The sequence below is a fragment of the Cavia porcellus genome, unplaced genomic scaffold (genome assembly GCF_034190915.1).
Source record: "Cavia porcellus strain 051 isolate PalLab524CR breed Dunkin Hartley unplaced genomic scaffold, mCavPor4.1 scaffold_8, whole genome shotgun sequence".
In the NCBI taxonomy this organism is placed as follows: Eukaryota; Metazoa; Chordata; class Mammalia; order Rodentia; family Caviidae; genus Cavia; species Cavia porcellus.
In genome coordinates this window covers 63,125,430-63,148,750 of record NW_026947491.1, presented here as the reverse complement: position 1 = coordinate 63,148,750, position 23,321 = coordinate 63,125,430, and the positions used below count along the sequence as shown (strand labels likewise).

Here is a 23,321-nt window from a genome sequence, read left to right as displayed (position 1 = left end):
CTACAAATGAAATTCATAAAAGTATGTCACTTACAAATATGGTTAGCTAATGATGAAAAAAGTACATAGTTATAAAAATGAGACTAAATCAAAGACTAGTCATGACCCCCACTGAACAAAAAACAAAGATGAGATAGACAACTATATACTTATAAGCAGGAAGTACTGAATTAAGATTTCATTGTGCAAAAATATCCAACTGCCATAAAAAATGAACACGATGATTTTTGCCCACTTCAATAATCTCTCAACTCCCCTCTCCCAAAAGTCCAATAAGCCTGACCAGACATGTACCCATCTATGATCCCAGGACTCTGGGAAGCTGAGGCAGGAGGATCCCAAGTTTGCCTAATCCTGGGGCAAATGAGTGACTTAGTAAAAACCTGTCACAAAATCAAAAATAAAATAAGGGTTGGTGATACAGCTCAGTGTGAACACCAGGGTTCAATGGCCAGTTCCACCCAAAAACAAACAAATGGTAAGCCACAAATTTAATAAAAATGCATAAAAAGCAAAGCACAGGAATATAGCAGCATCATAACAGAAAAAATAAATGCATTAATCACACATCTTAGAAAAAAACTTGTTTCATTACAAGCACAATAGGCATCAGTACTGTAATGCTTTCAACATGTTTCATACTTAACAAACAAAACACTTTTGCTTTCATTATCTCAATTATCAGTAACACAGGGAGGCATAAATTATTTAAAACACTGAGTCCCTTTAGTACTAATCGATTTGCTCAAGCATACAGATAATAAATTCATAAAGCCCAGACTAAGATCCATCCTCTGAATCCAAGTGTGGAATCTTTCCAAAATAATCTATTATTTCTCCATTAAAAATAAGACTAAACTTATAATCAAAAATAAATAAATTGACTGAATTTCTCCACTTTTAAAAATAAATGTCAGGTACTGCTAAATATTTCCTCTGAACTTCCAGAATTTGGAAATACTGACTCAGCATGAAGGAAAAAGGGAAAGAAACTAACACTGTTCAGATCTACTATTTGGAGTTTCACAGCATCTTAATTCATAAAATAGACCTCAGAGAAAATACTTTATCCCTTTTTAAGAAACTTGAGGCAAAGAGAAGCAAACTCCTGCAAGTAAGTCCACAGTATTAAGACTGTCAATAACAGACATGCATCTTCTCTATCCCTTTTAACAAAGAAATTAAGTAGCACTTATGGTGCACTGTGCTGCACAGAGAACACTGCTGATTTGTTTATGTTGCTGCAAATATAATACTCCACAAAAAGTCACCTAAACAAAATTCCTAGTAAGAAAAACATGTCTAGACTCTTTTAAGAGCAAAGCTGTGTTCTTTTGGTTTACACTTGCAAATCTGATACAAGAAGGGCATAGTGTACTCAAATAAACTGTAGCTAGTTCTCCTATACTTCAGAAGCTGAACTTTAATGTAACAAGCTCCACTTTAAAAACAAAAACACACACACAAAATTCTAAACCCTTTAATCAACTCTATGACATAAATGTTATTTATCCATATTTTTCAAATAGGAAAACTGAAATCTAGAGATTAGTCACACAGTTAATTAAAAGCAAAAGACTAGCAATGTCAATTCAAGCTGGCCAGTTTTAGAGACTTTAGCATAATCATGTACATTTTCAGCAAAATATAACTGTCTTTAATAGAAAATGTTATCACCAATTCCATTTTATTTATCTAAACAATGAACTAAGTAGACATGCAAATCCCATGCACAGACACATTAGTTTTGGCTTTTTGAGATGCTATATAATGAATCCTACCAAATGATTTGCTCAAACTATATTAACAGGGAATCAATTCTTTTTACTTAAAAATATTCATTAGCTTTCTTCTGCATGGCAGAATTAATACACTGGCATTCTAAAAATCAATGCATAACATAAACAGTATTGAGTAACATATATACATATATATATAAATAAAATAAAGCAAGCACAATATAACAAATAGATATCAGCACCTGTGACTGATTTTATCATTGATTTGGTTATGTTGGTACTAGCCTAATTTATCCAAGTAATGTTAAACTTTATGCCTATAAATTATACCAAGTAAGTCATATTTTGCCTTCTCCAAAATTTATGTCACAAATTCCAAACCACTGTCAAAAATGGATTATATGTCACTGATTCACATACACATATCACAAGTTCTTCAGAAGATGCTAACTACAGAGTCTAAAAGTTAGATAATTCTTTGCAAAAATCCCACTAATATGAGTACGAAATGTTTAATTCATCTAATAGAGGAAAAAATCCTTTAAAACTGAGAGGCTTAGTACATCAAGCCTCTACAGTAATTTCATTTGTCAGTCAACTGCAGAATCTAAAACCTACCCCAAAGCACAGATCTGATCATTACTCTCACTGCTTTAAAAAAAGTCAATGGCACCAAAGAGACAGCGTAAAAGATAAAAGTTTCTTACACAGTGGCTTTCTTTACCTAACCTGTCTGAGATCCAGAATTCCATAAAGACTTCTACATGTTTATTCTACAAACCCAGCATATTCTCCAAAATATAATGCTGATTCCTATCTTCTTCCCTGGCAGTGAATTCCAAATCACCCTTCGTACCCAGTTCAAGTATCACCTCTCTGAAACTAACTCACTAACTCCGTCCAACAAGGTTACTTGCCTTAGATAAAAGTCTACCTACAACTATAAAACTAAAAATTCCTAAGATTTTGCTATTTTAAGGAAACATACATTGAAGAATGTCTTTAATTGACTCTCCTGTACAATTTACTAATAATACAGATCTCCCCAATTCTATCAGATCTAGAAAATATTGTCAATATCTTAATGAAAAGTAATCTTTCCTGCACATAGCTTCTGATAAAATGTATTAAAGACTACAGGGTACATAATATCATTAGCAGTGAAATGACAAAATTATGCCTTAATCATTTCTTCTCCTTGTTAGTGTTTTCTCCACTTTAAACTTTACAAAGTTTCTTATCTTAAAACATGCAAAGTTTGATCCTATCTCAAGGCCTTTTAGTTGGCCTGGAAAACCATTCACCCAGATTATCTGCATGGTTTTCTTTTTCAGTTTCCACTCAAAACAATACCACCACAGAGGTCATTTCTCAACATCTTCTTAAAAATAATCTCTATTCTTCCAACACTACTCAACTGCTATATTCTCAACCCCTTTAATTTCTTTATAAGTTATAGCTGTCTGAAATTATGTTTACTATCTAGCTCCTCCTCCAGAATATTAGCTTGATGAAGATGGAAACTTGATCACCATCATATTTCCCAAATCGATAACAATCTATAACAGTGAACATTCAAATTACTAAAGGATTTAGTTGATGAAAACACCTAAACGATAACATCCAACCACCAGAACCTAAAATTTAAATTAAAACAACTCGTATCCAAATACTATTCAAAAATTCTATGGAATTTTGCATCTGTACACAGAAGAAAAAGTATTAATTCTTTAAAAGTAAAGAATTTTAAGGCTTAGAAGTGACTTTAGAGATTAGAGGTCCAGTGGTTTTCAAACTGTGTTCTGAAATACCTTAAGTGTTTCATAAATTTGTGCTTCACATAATCACTGCTAGACTGGCTTACAACTGTTTACATATACTATATACATCTATTTTAGGAAGTGCGACTCAAATTTAAAAACACTATGGAGACTGGTACCTTATACGTTGGGTTCACTGGTTTTGCTGAAGACCTCTAAGTTTAGGCTGACATATTTAAGAGTAGACCTATGATTTCTTACTAAGTACATGAAGATTAAGAAACTGTAACTATTTTTTTCATACCAGACATGCTCACTCACAAAATTATAAAATTACATCCTTGAAACATTATTTTGTGCACTACTAAATTATGGCAATGCTCAAGGAATACCTGCTTAGCACATGATCTCCTATACCAACTGTGCAATAAGAAAAGGTGTAAAATGTGGTATATGTTACCTATTTTAATACAGTATTAGTTTTTTGTTTCTCAATGCATGTTTACAACTTTTAAAAATATACTATCAAAGTTGAAACAAAATTTCCTATCTCTCAAGCTTCTCTATCAATTTAATTAAATATCCTGAATCATCAAGAAAATCAAGTAACGACAAAAACATCTCTTTTGCTTATACCTACTTAAACTGACACGCTGTAATTTTCTCTATGGAGGAGTACTAAAAATAAATAGATTAGACTTTGAGTCTGTGATGAAAATGGCCTTCCTAATTCCCAACTTCTAATTGTCAAACTGATCAAAAGAGCCTAATTGTTCTATCTTGATAAATGTTAAAGTTAACATCAAAATAACAACCATATAAAACTGAATAATGTATGTGAAAATGTTTTGCAAGCCGTAAAGCATTTTTAAAATATTAAGCATCATAGCCAAAGAAATCAGGTCTTTCGAAATGCCATGGTAAATAATGAATAATAATATTTTGCTGGTCCAAAGTAAAGGAGAAAAGAAGAAAAAAAGTAAACACTAAATCTGTATGAAGGCTCAGAATTATGATTTACAATGTAAAAAATAACACAAAAGCACATTCCTGCCAGGTATGACACAAAGCCAAATGTTCCTCTCCCCAACACACTGTATTACATAATCAGTTATTACATTTTGTCCAGATGCTTATTCACAATGCAGCTATGTTTCTACATCTAAATATAGCAGAAAAATGGTGTGTCAATGTTTGAAGAAAAAAAAAGTCTATTCATTGTTACCAAAACTGCTAGTACATACTTCTATTTTACTATTCTTTGGCATAGTGAAAATTTACTAAGTGAGGATCCACTTTCACATAAGGCTTTCCATTCAGTAAAAGCAGAAAAAGATTGGCATCTTTAGTACAGGATCAAATTCTTCTTAAAATTCACAACTGTATCTCTAGCAGTTTTAATCATTAAAAAGTCCCTGGGAAATATATGGACAAGAAAAATGTATGAAAAAATTTCTAAAACTATAATTCAGTATTAGCATCACCCCTAAATGCCATTTTAGCTATCACTGATACTGTTCTGATTTCTACATTTCTGAAATAGATACAAGGTTGGCTCACAATCACATACCCAAACTCTTAAAGGCAGGACATTTCTCCAAATTACAATTTTTTTAGATTTTTAAAATGGTAACATTATATCTTCCTTCTGGCAATTTAGGTGCACCTGCAGTCAAAACACATTCCTAAATAAAAATGTTGGACATTAGTTAAAAGAGAATTAATTCCTGTTGACATTTGCCATGTTTACAAAAAAAAAGCAGTTTTTGAACTTTTTGGATTTGGGGCCTCTAATAAAAGATACATTAAACCACCTTATCTAATTTCCATAATTATGATGGTATTAAAGCTAGAAAATTTCCACTCTGCATTAAGTACTAGAGCAGGCAGTGGGAGGAAAAGGGTTGAGGCAGGGAGACCCCACAGATTCTAATTTTATAAACTCCAAAGCTACAATAATAGGAGCTCACAGTTAAGTAGTAGAAAACATATATTACCTTATAAATACAAATACAAAATATCTCCTCCAACTAGTGATACAGTAAGAAATACACATCAAATCCTGCCAACAGCAAAGCAGGGTTATCAATTGCTCTATTACTAAAATTCTTCCATTAATTCATATTAACCCTACGCAGTTTTCTAAAAAAGGATTGAGAAAGTGAAAGAATACAGAACACCCTTCTCCCTACATTTTCAAATTTGTTGCGTCTGATCCGTGGATTGAGAAGCAAATACACTGAGTGCATTGTGTCAAATGACAAGCAACAGCCCTGTCTAAAGCATACTTACTGAGAACTTACGAAGTACTATGCAGTATAGGGAGCCCCACGACTCTACGTATACACAAGACAGTGTTCCCTCAGGTGCTCACAGTCCAGAAAATTATGGTGGAGAGTAACATGGCTATGAATTACAAAACAGTGTGACATGTTCAATAATGGGACTTTGAAAAATAAAAAGCAATATAGCAGAAAGATTCTACAAGTCAAGAGAAATTTCATGAAGAGAGTGACACTGTAGAAAAGTTTTAAGAGCTGGGCATGGTGGCACAGTCCTGTACTCCCAGCACTTGGGAGGCTGAGGCAGGAAGATCATTAAGAGTTCAAGACTAGCTGGGGCTACAAAGTGAGTTCACTGCCAGCCCGAACTGCACAGGGAGACCCTGTCTAGAAAGACCAAAAAAAAAAAAAAAAAAAAAAGTTTTGAGTTATAATTTTATCAAGCAACACAAAAGTGACAATTAAGACACTCCACATACACTTATGAATGAGGAGAAAAAAATCTAGATCAACATAATCTTCAGTTTAAGTATATAAAAATTGTTTCTATAAAAGAAAAAAATCCTTTTTTCCAGATAATGGCTTTATGTTTCTATATTATAAAAACCAGCTCTTACCAAAAATATTGCAAACAAGTTTATTACTGCACAATGCAGCAGTCCCCAAGTGGTATGCTAAGAGATGTGTACCTGTGTTTCATAAAACAAACTGTCAGAAAACAGTAAAAATTTTACTTCCAGGTATATCTACTAGTCATAAGTCCACCTAATAGTATATAAATAAGCCTTATCAGCATTATTTTTCATAAGACTTGAATTTTAAAGCAGAAACTGAAAGATGTCAAAATTGGAAAAAAAATTATATATTATTTAAACTGAGATAGTTGAACTAAGAAAGCCAAGATACGAAATAATTTTTTTAAGTTAAAACCTTAATTCTTCTTGTATTTCTTTTCAGACACAACTTACTACAACAAAAATCAATTTTAGCACAGCACTTTCCGAAATATGTAGTACTGTACATGTTACAATAACATTCAATCCCTTCAAGTATCACGGGTAGGAATCATCCTTGGTGAGGTCAACAACCAGGTGAGGTCAACAAACAGGTCACAGCACCAGATGCCTTCATCAATACTGTACGTAATCCCAAACATCAAAACATAACTCAGATTAATTTCTGTCTTCATAAACGTCCTGTCTGGTCTGGTACCCTGGTTTCTTTTACCTCTTTTCAAAATCTAGCAATGTAGGTTAAGAAATAAAATCGTAAGTATTAAGACTGCACCACTATATGCATAAATTGTCCTCAAATGTCTATTTTAAGTAAACATGTGCTATCTAACATTTGCTTTTAAAACTGAATGGAACAGTTAACTTTCTACCGATAAAAATTTTAACTGAAAATACTATTACTCAACATTGTTTTTAAAGAGCAAAAAGTGAAGTACATATTTTTTATTTTCCTACATTATCAGAAAATCTTATGAAGCAAACTTGTCACTAAAAAGGTAAAAATAAAACCTCCCATGGAGTGTGAAACATTCTGTAATCTTTCAAAGTACTGTACTTTTAATATCAGGTATCTCTTCTACTCAAGAGATAAAAACCGGAACAACCAGGTTAGAATTTCTAACGAAATCTCCTAAACCTGAAGTCCTTAGTTTTGAACAAAAAACACTTTCAAGTTTTAAGTATAAACACCTCTGAAAAATCAAAAAACATATTAAATATCCAAAATTACAAAGTGAAAATAAAACTTAGTTCTTTTAGGGCAATTTATCATTCTGAATTTTATCAAGATCAGAAATGGAATTTTATCATTTCTTAAATGAAAAGGATATAAATTACTCATACATGTACTTTGACCTTTTTCCCATGATATTAATTTATGTGAAGGCATAAAAGAAACTGAAAACTTTTATAGGCTGCATTTATTATTTGGTTAAAACAGGCAATTCTCATTCTCCAGGATAAGATTATGCTACCCTTCAAATGTACAGAAAAGACCTCTACACACTGTATACTTAGAACGAAAGGATTCTGTCAGCAAATGATGCCTACATTAACTTATTTATATTGATAGAGCACTGTGAAATAGTTTCTCATTTCCTATTTAAAAATACAAAGATTTATGAAAGAAAATGGAACTCAAGTCTTTGGGGAAAATGAGGAAAAACACTTTAAAATTAAATGAAGATCTTGCAAAGTCAAGAAAGACATAAATGGAGTGGAAGGAACTTCTATTTTTTCAGCATATGCTGTGTTTCTTTTACTTTTCATTCAATAGTACAAAAATACTACAAACTAGAGTGTAACATACAATCTTAATGACCTTGGTCCATTAAGAAACATTTCAATGTAACAATTTTAATGTAGCAATTTAAACGTTTGAATGTAGACATTTAGCTATTTCAGTCTGCTGTGACTCTAATCTAAATCTGAGATAAAGTTCCTCTTCAAAATTGCAAGAGATGCAGTCACTTATGTTTGGAAAAGAACTGTTGTCAAATATATCAAGTTGTTCCAAACTCAACACAAAGCTGGTATGTAAATAGTTATGCTTAAATCTCTCTCACCAGGTCACACTACCTACACTGCTGTTTTAAAGGCAAACGAACCGGTGCCTTTTAATGATTCCTGAGCTGCAAAAAATCCTGGTATCAAGAATGAAAAGAAACGTGTTCAATTTTGAACATTAAATTCAAGTAAGTTCCGATGGTTAATGAATTCTGTTTGTATCACTGTGCTTACTTACTAGGAACTAACTAGACGATTAATACAGGAATAGGGCTCTAACGAAGAGTTTTATAAACATGTTGAACTTAGTATCTGGATGTTGAAAAGTAAAGATGTCTCCTAGGATTCGGACAAAGTTGATGTTTTAGGTTCTCCCCACGACAGTGATACCCGCATTAACACTTTTGTGGTAGTAACACTGTACCCACAGGCACTAGAATAAATACAAATGCAAAAAAACCCTAGAAATGTTTTTACAAATGAAAACTAATTTGCTTTCATTAAGGTTCAGATACCAAGGACTAGAAGCTTTCTCCTGGATATAACGAACAGTACCTCAATTAAAAAACATAGGGACCTCTTTTTATCTTACTGATTTCTTCCATGAAACTTTTAAGTTACATTTAAGAGCAAAAGGTGGAGAGGCCCCACCGGAAGTGGAAACCTGGGGCTTGCAACTTCACAAACAGGCGTCTCGGTTTCCTCCGGCGCCCCAGGACCAAACGGACTGTCTCTATAACACTAAAACATCCTCCGGGTGCAGTGAGAGAAGCATCACAGTTGCACTGTTTCTCCTTCCAACATGCACCACTCTCGGTATCCCTGGGCCTGAAGGCTCCCGAGACCCGTTATCCACTCCAGTGTCCCCCATCTTATACACAAAAACAAAAACACACAAGTGGCATATGATGTGCGTGTAACTGAGAGACATGTGAAGAGCCGGGGATCCGCAGCAGCTGGGACGGTGGCAGAGCGAACTAAAGTGGGCCTGGACTCGTTGGCTCCCGCCGCTACCGCCTTGTCTTCTACCCCAGGAAACAGCGCGGCGGCAGTGGCTACTACGCGCTGGCGGGAGCCCCAAGGAGAGGAGTCCCAGGAAAACCCAGCCGCCCGCGGATGGGACCCGGCCTAAGATCTAGAGCTGCCGCTGCAGCGGCCGGAGCACAGCGACGCTTTACGTCCACCCCCCCCCCTCACACACCCCCTCCCTCCACCACCGCCACCCCCCTCCCCGCCCGCTCCGCTCTCCCTTTCTCGATTGGAGCCGAGACAAAAGCAACGGGAAGCGGTGGGCCGGGACGCTACCCGCGGACCCCGGGAGGGACTGGCCCGGCCCCGAGACATTCCCCTGCCCTGCGGGGGCCCCAAATCCGCCGCCCCCGCCGCGCGCCCCGCTGCCAGACTTCCGAAAATTTGCCAAAAACTCACCGCATGAATTTTCTTGTCCCGCGGATCCAAGATGGCGACGTATCCACCGCGGAGGCTGCTGGGAGCAAGACCTTTACCCTCTGACCCCCGTCGTGACCCCCGTCGCTCTAGCTTCCCTTAAGGCGGCAGCGGAAGGTGGGAGCGGCGATTGCTCATCGGACACAGGATTGAGGGTGAGCAGGCCGCTTCCGCGCTCGTGTAAGCTCGTAGGTAGACGGGCTTCACTCTCCCACTGCCCTCACCGCGGCAGCACTGATTCTTACCGATTCTCACGGAGGCTTGTAGCCCACTGCTGTTGTTACAGATACCCGGGCCTCTGCAGCCAAGGCCCGGTTGCTTCGCGCTGGGCCTGGGCTATGGGTCCGAGGCGGGCTGTGGGGTCCAGGGGCGGGGAATGGTGAGGTAGCGTCGGCCCGCCCACCGGGGGGACTCTGAGCGTGTTTGTGTTTGTGTGGGACACCCCGCCCCCGCACTTCCGCACGGATCGGGTCCCCTCCTAGTTGCCACCTTGAGCAGATCTGACTGCTGTCTTTTCCTCCCTCAGTCCCTGCATCCTCCAGCGCCCTGTTGGCCGTCCCCTTTCCATCCAGAGTAGTGAGTTCCCCTGTGCCGAAGCAATTAGTGCCTACTCACTCCCTCTTCCTTTTATTTATTTTAACCTGGTAGTAGGAAGTACTAAGTAGGTTTTTAACGCAGTGTTGAGCAAAAGAACTTCAGTGGAATTACCTTTGCGGCCTGTTGTTTAGTTCTTGCTCCTGAGTCCCCTTGGTGAGCCTGAGCGACCAGCCGTGCCATCAGCGAAATCACTTGACATAGTGATTTTGGTGGAAACCTGAAGGAGTGAAGTCTGTGTTTCCACAAAAGTAGCTGTCACCAAAAGTGAAACTAAACTTACTTTCTTTGTAGATATCTCCCTTTATTTTGTGTGTCTGTAAACTTCAGTTTTTATAATTATACTAGATATTTTGACTGAAGAATGTTACGCATATGTGTTTTGGAATTGTGTAGTTTCATAACGTGGAAACTTTTGTTTCATTGATAGTTTATTAATGTACAGTTGGTTTAAAGTAAATAAAACTTATTTCCGCCTTCTTCCACCTTTCCTTCCCCGAAGAGTCATTATAACGCAATTTAAATTTAACACTGCAAGCCAAAGGCAAGAAACAAAGTACAGTAATCTTACTCTGAAGTAAAAGTTTGAATGAAAGGTACTTTGATCTGTTAGCAGATGTATAAATTTATTTAAACTCCAGAAGGTGCTCTTGTGGCCACTAGGATATGTATTACATTGCCCTTCAATATTCATTTCTTTAAACGTTTACTGACTTTTTTTTTTTTACTTTAGGAAAGTTTGCAGGACAATTGTCGTGAGTGTCTAGAGCACTCTGAACTCCGGGCAAGGTAAACACGCACGCCTTGTCGGGACACGGGGGGTACAGCGCTTGGAAAAGAAAGACAGGAGAGACACCTTTGCTGTCTGCACCGCGTTACACTGCACTGCACTGCACTGTACGCACAATCTTTATTTTAGGATTCATATATAGTAAACCCGATCAATTCACAGAGCCCAGATAATTAAGTAGTGAAAAGGCATTCTTTGTGGCAAGCTACAACGTGACAGACTACAATGTTTATTCTAAAACTATCTAAGTGAAGTAAATAATCACAACCAGTTCTCACAACTTCTCTAGCCCAGGAAGAAATTCATTAGCTCAAGAATGTTGTTAATTTGTCTGCTGTTAGTGTCACAAAGGGTGGCCAGCCACTTCCTCAAGACTTCTGCAAAACAAAGCCAGCTCACAGTATGGATTCCAGAGGGTGAGGGCTCACTGAGAACGGGCATTCCCGTTCTACCTCCTTCTCGCATACCAGGGCGGCTATTGTAAATTGCAGGTTAGAGGGGGTTGGGCCTACAAAGTGACACCTCATCCCCCACACTTCCTTCCTTTTTATTTTTTAACAACAATTTCCATAAGATCAGGTTATTAATAGCATTTCGTCTTATGTAGTAAAAATACACAAGAACTATGGCAATGAGAACTATAATTAAACTAAGTCCCATGCCACTAAAAGTGTGGGTAATGCTCTGCCAGATTCCTTTGGAATCTAATCTTTTCAAAGATTGAGCAAGCAATTGCGCGAATTGTGCTAGAGATTTATCATCATTTTGCTTTGCAAAATCCTTGTCAATTTGATTATGCAAAGATTCTATTTCCTCCTGGGCAGAGGTGTTTCCATTTAAATACATTCTAATCATTTCCCATTCATGTTCTGTCTGATTATAAGGTCGTTGGGTTATACAGAAAGTAGTTGAATTCCAATCACATTTTAAAAACACTTGATGCTGAAGAGCCAATATTTTTCTACCCATCCATTCAACTGTTTGTTTAAGGAGGTCTATTTGTTGTTGTAGTCTGGCGTTTATCTGCCACTGAGTTAACCAAAGTTTATGAGAATTCTCATGCCATAATTCGACAACATGTTTTTCTTGCAAAGAGGTTTGTAAAGCTACTCCTGAGACTGCTGCTAGAGAGGCTACAGTTATCAGACTTAACAGTACAGCAACCACTATTCCAATAAATCTTTTTGTACGTTTTAACAGATGTTTAAAAAATTCAGTAGTAACAGAAATTACCGGGTCTTGAGACCAAGGTCGAGTTAAATTTACAGGCAACCAAATATGAGTTTTTTGTTGTAACAGCATAACTGTATAAGGCTTAGTGAAATTTAGTGTGTTATTTAAGCATGTAAACAATTGACAATTTAAACAAGTACAAGAAAAATGTGTAAAATTAAAAGTTCCCACTAAAAAGACATAAGGCAGAGGTGCACAAACAGTAATATTATACATTTTAAACCTAGTAAAATTATAAGTAGTAGATACAGATCGACTAGTCCCTGAATATGAAACATTGTACAAGGTTACAGGTTGCATAGCGGCTGGGATCTTTCAAATATGATTTTGAAGGTGATGAGGGTATTCTTCGGCTGCAACAGCAGGGTTAGCGATTCCACCATCTCCCCACCACAAGAGAGCCGTCTTTTGTTGAAATATAGGAGCTCCGTTAGTTATTTTCTTTGGATCTGGAAGACTATACACAACAGAGAGATTACATCTTGTCTCATTCCATTCAGCACATCCATTAACGAATTTTCCAAATGGTCCCCAAATAATATACCCATCAATATTTTTAGCAAATTTTCCCATACATAGTTGCCAAATTATGGGATTATAAGAAATATTTTTATAAGTGAATTCAGGGCATACAGGAAATGTATTTGTATCAGGTGCTGTTAAATTTCTCCAGGTAACATTAAAGGTTTGAGCAGCCAAGGCTTGAAGCCTTGTCCTTTTGTTGCCTGCTTTTATTCCATGTTGAATCCAATACTGCCATCCCAGAGGGATGCAAGGCGGTTCCCCAATGCAAATAGGCCTTTGATTACCATAATAAGTAAAATTGAATAGTGTCCCATCATCTTGATTGTGGGGGGTTAAATCAGCCCACGGTGCTGACAAAATTTCTCTAGGTGTGGTATAAAGTAAAATATCACTAGTTCCCCATTTTACAGGTTCTAATAAAGGGGGGTTTGGAATATATGCCCAGTACGAATGCGGAGGTACCTCATTCCCCGATGCAACGGTGAGCAAGGCACATAAAGCTAAAAACAAGTTTTCAGGGTTTAAAGGCTTTCCTGCTTGAAGGACAAGCCGTTGCCCTTCTATGGTCAATTTTTTTAATTGTCCCCATGTAGGGAGGGGATTTAAATTTGGTCGCTGTGAGCGGCGGGATTTTCTTAGCTGTAATCTGGCCATGGCTGCGATAGGAACAAACTCAGCATCCTCAGCTTCTAGCTGGTTTTGCGCTCGCTTCTGAAGGCACGGTTCCGGTTCCTTGGGGAGTTGTCTCCGGGGCTGGTGAACAGGATCTGGAGACGCGGGTCCTGATCCATCGTCCAGGGACCCACTGCTGAATTCCATTTTCTGTGGAGATATAACCAAAACCTTTCCCCCTATAGAGCAATGTGCCCCTCTCCCATTCAGCCTCTGGAGCTGTTTTAGTCCAAATAGGTTCATTAATCACAAAAGGCTGTTGTTGCTGTTCAAAATGTTTTTCAGCTCTTGTTAATATTTCACCTTGTGGTAAATTGAGAAAATTTAAAATAAACAATGCTTGATGCAGTAATGTTTTTGGACTGTTTTGCAATTTAAACAGTATTGGTATCTGAATATCCTCCTGACTCCTCCTTTTTAATTTTTTAATTTGCAACTTAAGAGTGCCATGTGTTCTTTTAACAATAGCTTGACCCTGGGGGTTATATTCAATCCCTGTAATATGAATAATATTATGGAGATCACAAAATTGTTTAAATGTTCTGCTAGTATAAGCAGGTCCATTATCTGTTTTGATTTTAGAAGGAATTCCCATAACTGCAAAAGTCTCCAATAAATGTACAATAACATTTTTAGTGGATTCTCCCTGTTGAGCAGTAGCCCATAGAAATGAAGAATAGGTATCAATAACTACATGTACATAAGAAAGCCGACCAAAAGAAGGTACATGTGTAATATCCATTTGCCATAATTCATTAGGTTGAGTTTCTCGAGGGTTGACACCTGCGGGAATAATTCTTAAATGTAATGGTCTACAAATAGGGCAGGCTTTTACAATTTGTTTAGCTTTTGTAAAAGGTATCTTATATTTAAGATGCAAATGTCCTGCATTTGCATGATTAAATTGATGTTCTTTAACGGGTGTGGTGAACATAACTAAGGAATCCACTGCATTGTTACCTGATACTAATGGTCCGGGTAACTGAGAATGAGAACGTAAATGAGTAATAAAATAAGAATGATTTCTTTTTTGAACATGTATTTGTAAATTTTGAAATAAAGACAATAAAGCAGGCTTATTAGAATATAACACAGCTGAATAGATATTTGTCACTACTCCAACAGAATAGGCCGAATCGGCTATAATATTAATAGGTTGGTTATGAAAATCTAAAAACACTTGTAATATAGCAAAAAGTTTATTTTGTTGTACAGAGTTAAAATTTGTCTGACGTACCCAGTAAGATTTTTGAGTCCAATATGCAGCTTTATTTTTAGATCCATCTGTAAATATAGTCAAAGCTTGTGGAATTGGCTGTACAGCTAATAAGGTATTAACCACAAATTGTTGACGTCTAAAAAAATCCCATAATTTACTTTTAGGAAAATGATATGAAAAAGTTCCCATGAAATCTGCTAAAGCAATTTGTAAGGTTTCAGTAATTGACAACAAATATTCCCATTGTTTCTTAGTTAAAGGGATAACTATATTGTTTATATCTTCTCCTATCAAAGTTATAGAACGAGCTCTACCATTTATAATTAAAGCTGCAACCATGTCAATATAAGGCATAACATTTTTAGATTGCTTAGTTTTAGTGAATACCCATTCTACTAGCATAGCATTTTGACCTAAAACTGCAGAGGGATATTGAAAAGTATTAATAATATATAAAGTTAGAGGCAATTTAGGATCAATCCTAATTAAAAATGCATCCTTAATTTGTTGTTCTACAAACTGTAATTCTTGCTCGGCTTTTGTTGTTAAAGAACGAGGGCTGGATGGATCTGAAGAGCCCTGTAGAGTAGCAAACAAATGTTGTAATGCATGGGTAGGAATACCTAGTGTGGGACGAAGCCAATTAATATCCCCTAATAATTTTTGAAAATCATTTAAAGTGGATAACTTATCTCTCCTAATAGACATTTTTTGTGGAATCACCTTTTGTCTAGTAAGAATATATCCCAAATAATGACTAACTTCTTTCTTTTGAATTTTATCCTGTGCTATTACAAGTCCAAACGGAGAAAAATATTGAGGTAAAGTTTTTAAAATATCTTTTAAAACATTTCTATCACTATATGAGAATAAAATATCATCCATGAAATGAGCCGTATAAACCTGAGGCCATCGTGCACGCACTGGTTTTAATGCTGCATCAACATAAATTTGACATATAGTTGGGGAATTTTTCATTCCTTGGGGTAAAGTCCTCCATTGATATCTTTGATAAGGTCTTTGATAATTTGTTTGAGGAATTGAAAAAGCAAACCGTTTTCTATCTTCTGGATGTAATGGGATGTTAAAAAAACAATCTTGCAAATCTATAACATATACAAACCAACCAGCAGGGAGCGCTGAGGGTAAAGGAATACCGGGCTGAAGGGCTCCCATTTGAATTAAGGATGAATTTACAGCACGTAAGTCCGTTAAAAGTCTCTACTTGCCTGATTTCTTTTTTATCACAAATATTGGAGAATTCCAAGGAGATGTGGATGGTTCTATGTGATGTAGAAAAAGCTGTTGATCAATCAATTCCTGCGCTGCCTGTAACTTTTGAGTAGTCATAGGCCACTGATCTATCCAAATTGGGTCATCATTTTTCCAATTAAGCTTTAAAGGATTTATTTCCCTAGGCTGTAGAAACATGTAAAATATTAAAAATGTATATAAGCTCCCCATTGTTCTAATACATCTCTTCCTAAAATAGAAACTGGTACCTCTAAGATATAAGGTTTAATAACAGCAACTTGACCCTCTTCATTTTTTATATGTATATGCATTGTGGCTTGTCTAATTGTATTTACTGGAGTTTTACTTACTCCTTTTATATTACATGGAATAATAGTATAAGTAATATGAGAAGGCCAATCAGTAGGTTTAACAATAGTAATATCCGAGCCTGTATCTATAAGAGCCTGAATTTTCTTATGCTCAATAAAAATATTAATAAGAGGTTGTTGTTGAGATAATTTAGCTGTCCACATTACATTAATAGGGTTAGTGCTGCCGAACCCTCCTGTTCGCTGAACAACAGAGGATCCTATTGGGATATAAGGCAGTAAAATGAGTTGAGCTATACGTTCTCCCTTTAATAATTTATAATCTGTAAGTGAGGACATCAGAATCTGAATTTCTCTAGTATAATCTGTATCTATAATTCCTAAGTGAACAGTAATGCCTTTTTGATTTAAACTAGATCTACCCGTGAGCAAGCCAAAAGTTCCCGCAGGCAGAGGACCAAAAATTCCTGTAGGAATTCTCACGGGAGATTGTCCTCCTCTTAATTCTACATCTTTTAAGGCTGGTATGTCCACTGCGGCACTGTGTTGGGTGGCTGGCTGTAGGGAGAATACGGTAGAGTTACCCCATTGATTTGTCCGGGGCCCGGGGTAGGGCCCGTTCTCCCGTTTCCCTTTTGTTCAGCTGAATTAACTTGTTTACTCCTGCATTTACGAGCCCAATGATTTCCCTTCTTGCATTTTGGACATAAGCCAGGAGCTCTAGATCTTTTTTTTTGATCATTGCCTACAAGTTTTGGACAGGCCCTCTTTACATGTCCTATCTGACCACAATTAAAACATTTTAAAGACTGTTCCTTTTTAGATTGCCAATTAGTCCACGTGGTTGCCATGGTCTCAGCAAACAGTTGCATTTTCCTAGATTCTGAATTTAAATCTTTACATTGTTTTATAAAATTGTCAATCGTTCCAGTATCTTTTATTGGAATTAAAGCCCTTTTGCATTCATCATTAGCATTTTCAAAAGCTAACATTTTTAAGAGATGCTCTTGTAAGTCTTGTCCCACTACTGTTTTTTCTATAACATTTTGAAGTCTTGTAACGAACTCAACATACGGTTCATTGGCTCCTTGCAGAACTTTAGCCCAAGATCCATATTCTGATCCTTTAGGCCGTATTTTATCCCAAGCTTTTAAAGCAATATCTTTTAATTGAGCATGAATCTCTCTTGGAGCTCCTGCCTGATGCTCAACAGTATCAAAGAAACCTGTACCAGAGAGCATGGGATAAGAAAGGAGTCTAATATTCGGATCTCGATCGTCAGCATTTTGTCTTGCCTTTTCCGCACAACCTTCCATAAACCACATGTGCCACTGTAAATATTCTGGCTCCTTTAAAAGAATTTTGGCCAAGGCTTTCCAATCATAAGGAGCAAGATTACCATAGTGATCTGCTACTGATGTTATTAATTCTCTAGTGTAATGAGCCTGAGGGCCATAAAGGGTTACAGCCTTTTTTAATTTTGCTAAATCATCCATATTAAATGCTTCCCATCTAGGGGGAACTGCCTCTCCATCTATTGGCTGAGGCCTGATTACAGGGAAAGCAAAGGCAGGCTTTTCCTCATCAGAATCCCCTAATTTTGGTAAATCAGCCAAAGCTAGCTTGGCTTTACTCCAATTAGGGTTAGATGGAGGAGGTGCAGAGGGAACTACAGGCGGGTTCTGCTTAACGGAGAGTTGTTTCACCTCTTGTGTTAAATGCTGTATAGCCTGTAAAATTGGGCGATTGTCATAATTTGATATTGCTGCGGCAGCTAAAGCTGAGTCGGCTGTAGCGGATTTTACTTTTGGTTTGGACGCCTTTTCACTACTTAAAGCGATAGCGTCATTTTGAACTACATTCTGCTCCTCCTCTGTGAGGGGCAATTCCTGAATAACTGGCTTAATTTCTAGTTGAAGATTTTCTACAATATGTTCATCTTCCATAGCTTTTAATAAAGAGTACACAACCGACCAAATAGCCCAAAAACGTAAAGGAATCTTTTCCTCCTGTTGCATAGCCCTTTCTATACTAACCCTTGCCTTCCTCCATACTTCTACATCCAAAGTTCCTTCATCTGGAAACCAAGGATTATATTCTTTAATTGTATCAATACACATATCCAAGTCAGCTGACCTGAGCGATATGCCATATATAGATAATAAATGTTTAAGAATTTTTAAGAAAGGAGAGGAAGCAGATTGTCCCATTTCCCCGTAATAAAATTATACTTACCTTCCTAAGCGATCTTCGGAGTCCCTGTTCGGGCGCCACTTGTCGTGAGTGTCTAGAGCACTCTGAACTCCGGGCAAGGTAAACACGCACGCCTTGTCGGGACACGGGGGGTACAGCGCTTGGAAAAGAAAGACAGGAGAGACACCTTTGCTGTCTGCATCGCGTTACACTGCACTGCACTGCACTGTACGCACAATCTTTATTTTAGGATTCATATATAGTAAACCCGATCAATTCACAGAGCCCAGATAATTAAGTAGTGAAAAGGCATTCTTTGTGGCAAGCTACAACGTGACAGACTACAATGTTTATTCTAAAACTATCTAAGTGAAGTAAATAATCACAACCAGTTCTCACAACTTCTCTAGCCCAGGAAGAAATTCATTAGCTCAAGAATGTTGTTAATTTGTCTGCTGTTAGTGTCACAAAGGGTGGCCAGCCACTTCCTCAAGACTTCTGCAAAACAAAGCCAGCTCACAGTATGGATTCCAGAGGGTGAGGGCTCACTGAGAACGGGCATTCCCGTTCTACCTCCTTCTCGCATACCAGGGCGGCTATTGTAAATTGCAGGTTAGAGGGGGTTGGGCCTACAAAGTGACACCTCATCCCCCACAGACAATAAAACATTTCTTTATGTCTTTTTTTCCCCTTTCTTCTTTCCCTTCCCCTAAAAGTGTCTTCCTTGCGTTTTCTGCTTTCTCTTCCTTCTTATATTAACCTCTGATGTAAAATAGTGTGTTAAAAGATTGTCTCTGTGTGAATGTAATACATATGGTACGAATGTAGGCATATATAAAAACATTGCTGAACCCTTTAGCCCAGCTATTAACAATTCGAAAGTATAACTGTTAGTGACTTGGAGCCATAATATGAATTTAATTTTTTTTTTTTTTTTTTTTGTACCAGGGATCAAACTCTTGACCTCTGGCTTTACCAGGCACTGAGCTAAATAAGATGAAATATTATTTTAAAAAAAAAAGTGGGACAGGTATTTTGTTCAGTGGCATGAGCACCACTGAGGCCAGAGAGATTGTGAGTTTGATCCCTGGTACCAAAAAAAAAAAAAAGGATACAATTATATAGTAAGTATTATTTACTATTTTAATCTGTTAGTTTGACATATATTTAGGACCTTATTCAGACCTAAAGATGGACCACATTATTATCCCTGTATTTACTTAAAAAGCTCAAATTTTTTTTTAAATAGTCTGAACATGGTAAAATGAGAAAAATCACTCATAAGGAGACAGATCTGATTTGAAAGTTTTATTACTTTGAGTTTTTATTGGAAAAGATAGAACAACAAGCATTTTCATACTGAATGTGTAGAGTAGGAGTAGAAAAAATACACTAGTACATTGCTTTCTTTTATTTTCTTTTACCGGAAAGTATTTCAAACTGATATGTATTTGTGTTTCTGAAATATGTGTTAAATTTTTGGTACCCCTCAGAAAAATTGCTTAGATTGAAAAAAAATACTTTATTAAGAGAATGAGTTGGTATAACGTTTATGAAAGATATAAAAATGTTAAACTTTAAGTAGCAGTATTATCGACGTTTAATAACCCAACTTTGACAAAATATGTTGCACATTAATGTAGTCTTCAAGGAGTAATTTTAACAAATGATTATTTCTTGATAGTACTGGCAGAAGTTCAAAGACATAGAGCTTCTTAAACTGCTCAGAGTAAGTTTCTAGAGTGCAGTTTGTTAATATGTATCAAAAACCTGAGCCTGTGCTTTTGTCCCAGCAGTTCCTCTTCTAGAAACTGTATCATAAGAAAATGAGGATGTGTGCAACAAACTGATTGCAAGAGTAATCTTTACTGCATTGTTTACTGGTTAGATGAAGCAACTTGCATACTATGAAGTATGTAGAGAAAATTTGAAATGATTTATGGTCAAATACAAAAAGTTTTAAAATATAATTCTAATTTTAAAATTTTTTAAACTTACTTTTTTTCCTACATTCCATAACTAAGCACCAGGTCCTGTATATTTTACCAAATATGCCTTCATTCCACCCTTATGTATTCGTACAGCCATCCTTTTAAGTTGTAACTATAATTCTCCATCTGAAGTTTTGAAAGAACTTTTAGAACTGTTTGTCTTAGTCATGTTCTTGTCACTGGTACACAGTATCTGACACCTACAACTTAAAAGAGGAAAAGTTTATTTTGGCTCACTGTTTGCAGAGGTTTCAATCCATATTTGTGTGGTTCCATGGCAAAGCAGCATGGCAGAGGAGAAACATCTCATGGAGTGGTGGGAAGAAGCAGAGAGAAATCAAAGACAAGGGAGGGAGTTACAGGCTTCCAGACCACACCCCAGTGACCCTTGTCCTCCAGCAAAGCTTCCCCTCCCAACAGCACATTTAGCACTATATATACATATCTCAGTGGATTGATCCACTGGTGAGTACCATACCACTATGATCTAGTCACCTCTCCATGTCCCCACCTTGAGTGCACAAGGCTTTAGGGAGACATTCTGATACAAAGATCTTCCGGTATTTTACCTCTAGTGTTTCACACTATTACTAGATGTTGCTTTCTACTATGTAAGTCTTAGGAGATTTACCGACTGTGTAAAATCTTTGTAATGATGCCTGTCACCTACAGGGTAAAAATATAAATTTCTTCCATGAGACAAAATGATTTAATTAGGATAAAATGTAATTTGGAAATAGTTACAGTGGCAACAGAAGTAGCAGTTCAATGCATACTGAGCATTTAAAATATATTTTTATATTAACTCATGAAACTGATTTCTTATGAGGTAGGAAATGCTAATATACATATATGTTTAGAGGCTGTATTTTTTTTTATTAGTTGAGAGAAGGCTGGTGTGTCAAAGAGTACTTCACTGAGTAGCTGATTGTTTTATGTTGAATGGCATGTAATTTGGGTTGATAAAAAGGATGGTTTCAGAGTAGGGCATAATAAGCAATACTAGACAGTTTGCTAGGATTGCCATATGAAGTACCATAGACTGGGTGATTTAAACAAAAATTTCCTTCTAGAGGCTAGAAGTCAAACATGGATACCTTTTTTTCCCATGTTTTCACATGATCTTCTCTTTATGTTTATATGTCTCCTAACTTGTTATTTTTTATGGTACGGGGTATTGAACCTAGGGCTTTTGCACTTAGTTATAGCCCAGTCCTGTCTTTGTTTTTGCATTTGTTTTGGTTTTTGTTGTTCAGACAGTGCCTGCCCTGAATAGAATTTTCAGTCCTCTGACATTCACCTCTGTGCTGAGATTATAAGTATGTGCCCCAGTGCCTGACTTTTTAACTCATTATGAGGACAGTAGATACTGGACTTAGGGTCCCCTATGCAACTTTATTTACCTTAATTAAATCTTTACAGTCTGTCTACAAACACAGTTACATTCTGAGATAGTGGAGATTAGGATTTCAACATACAAATTTAGAAGGTGAAGCTACAATGCATATCAGAGGTATACACAGAAATGAAAATGGACCACTGACTAGAATCAGAAGGGACTGATGGGATTTATTTAGGGTAGAGTGTCAGGATTTTGGAGTATTTTAAATGCCAGGGACAAGAGTAGACATGATGGTTTTAAATCATGCCTAATCCAGGCCATTTCCAGTGCGTTATTAGCACCCTAGAAAGACGGAGAATCACATTAGAACAGTTTGTACTGCATGTCTACACTTTGTGTCATATCCACTCCTGTCACCTGACTTGACTATTCTTACTCAGCTAGAATAATTACTTCAGATACATCCTCCAATCACGTCAAAGTTAAAATGCTATGTAAGTTTTTAAGTCAATTTAATACAATAAAATATTTCCCCCATCATACAGAAGCAGCAAAACAATACTTATGCTGTGTTTTCTCAACTACAGTGAATCCTCGAGTTATGACCAGCCTGACATAAGAACAACTGGGGTTACAACCAGAATTTTAGGTTTACTTATGAAGTCTTGAATTACAACCAGATTGCTGGCCACTTCTGCAGTTGTAAATACAGACTTTCAAAGCCAGAAAAATGAATATAAGTGTAAGTAAGCATCGCTCTGAGCCCAAATATCTGATGTTAGTACCCTTCCAAACAATTCCCATCGGGGCCGGGGATTTAGCTCAGCGGCATAAGCACCTGCCTTGTAAGCAGGCAGTCATGAGTTCAATACTCAGTACCGATAAAAAGGAAAAAGACAGGGAAAAAAAAAAAAAAAAAAAACAATCACCATCTTCCATTTCATCCTTTTCCTGCAAGCCAAACATACCAACTTGATTGGTGAGTACAGCATGAAATTGTTGTTTCTGGTAAACTGAATACATTTTGAAACTTTTTGGTGGCAACAGCAGGAGAATTACTTGTGTTTCTGGTAAATTATACCCATTATACAACCCTTTTTTATTATGAAAAGATTAAAATTAAAAAGGAAAGATAATATTGGTTTACAACCAACTTGAGTTACAGCCAACCCGCATGAACAAATTGAGTCTGTAAGTCCAGGGTCCTCTGTACTTCATTTTAGGTGAATGTTTACATCGCATATACATAATTTCTATACGTAGTTTTAGAAAATGCACAAAATCATGAAAGTATAATACCTAAAAATACTTTTTAAAGCCCAGAACATAGTGTACTTTAGCTGAAACATTGACCATTCTAAAATGAGTGTCTAAGAGCTACAGTGGTACAATCTGTTAGCACATAGTACTTACATAAAATATTGTCTGTGTCTTCTGGAGAAAGGGACATG

The 23,321-nt window shown here is 36.8% G+C and overlaps 1 protein-coding gene and 1 long non-coding RNA gene across 15 annotated transcripts in view; one reads left to right on the top strand and one right to left on the bottom strand.

Moving 5' to 3' along the window:
* The window catches only part of Cnot2 (CCR4-NOT transcription complex subunit 2), a 93,001-nt gene extending 83,132 nt beyond the window's left edge, over positions 1-9,869 (bottom strand). Inside the window, exon 1 of one of the 2 annotated variants that reach the window (XM_063255131.1) lies at positions 9,729-9,869. In XM_063255131.1, the coding sequence (XP_063111201.1) occupies positions 9,729-9,733 (5 nt within the window). In that variant the 5' untranslated portion in view covers positions 9,734-9,869. The remainder of the gene's footprint in view (positions 1-9,728) is intronic. The other variant, XM_063255132.1, reaches the window with a different exon arrangement.
* Positions 9,721-23,321, top strand: part of LOC111758592 (uncharacterized) — a 272,253-nt gene continuing 258,652 nt past the window's right edge. For 9 of the 13 annotated variants that reach the window (XR_010049374.1, XR_010049371.1, XR_010049372.1 and 6 more), the window contains exons 1-3: positions 9,721-9,901; positions 11,074-11,129; positions 22,458-22,612. This is a non-coding gene — a long non-coding RNA (uncharacterized LOC111758592). Of the gene's footprint in view, positions 9,902-11,073; positions 11,130-15,577; positions 15,601-22,310; positions 22,613-23,321 lie in introns of all 13 variants that reach the window. The other 4 variants (XR_010049373.1, XR_010049370.1, XR_010049365.1 and 1 more) reach the window with 4 other exon arrangements.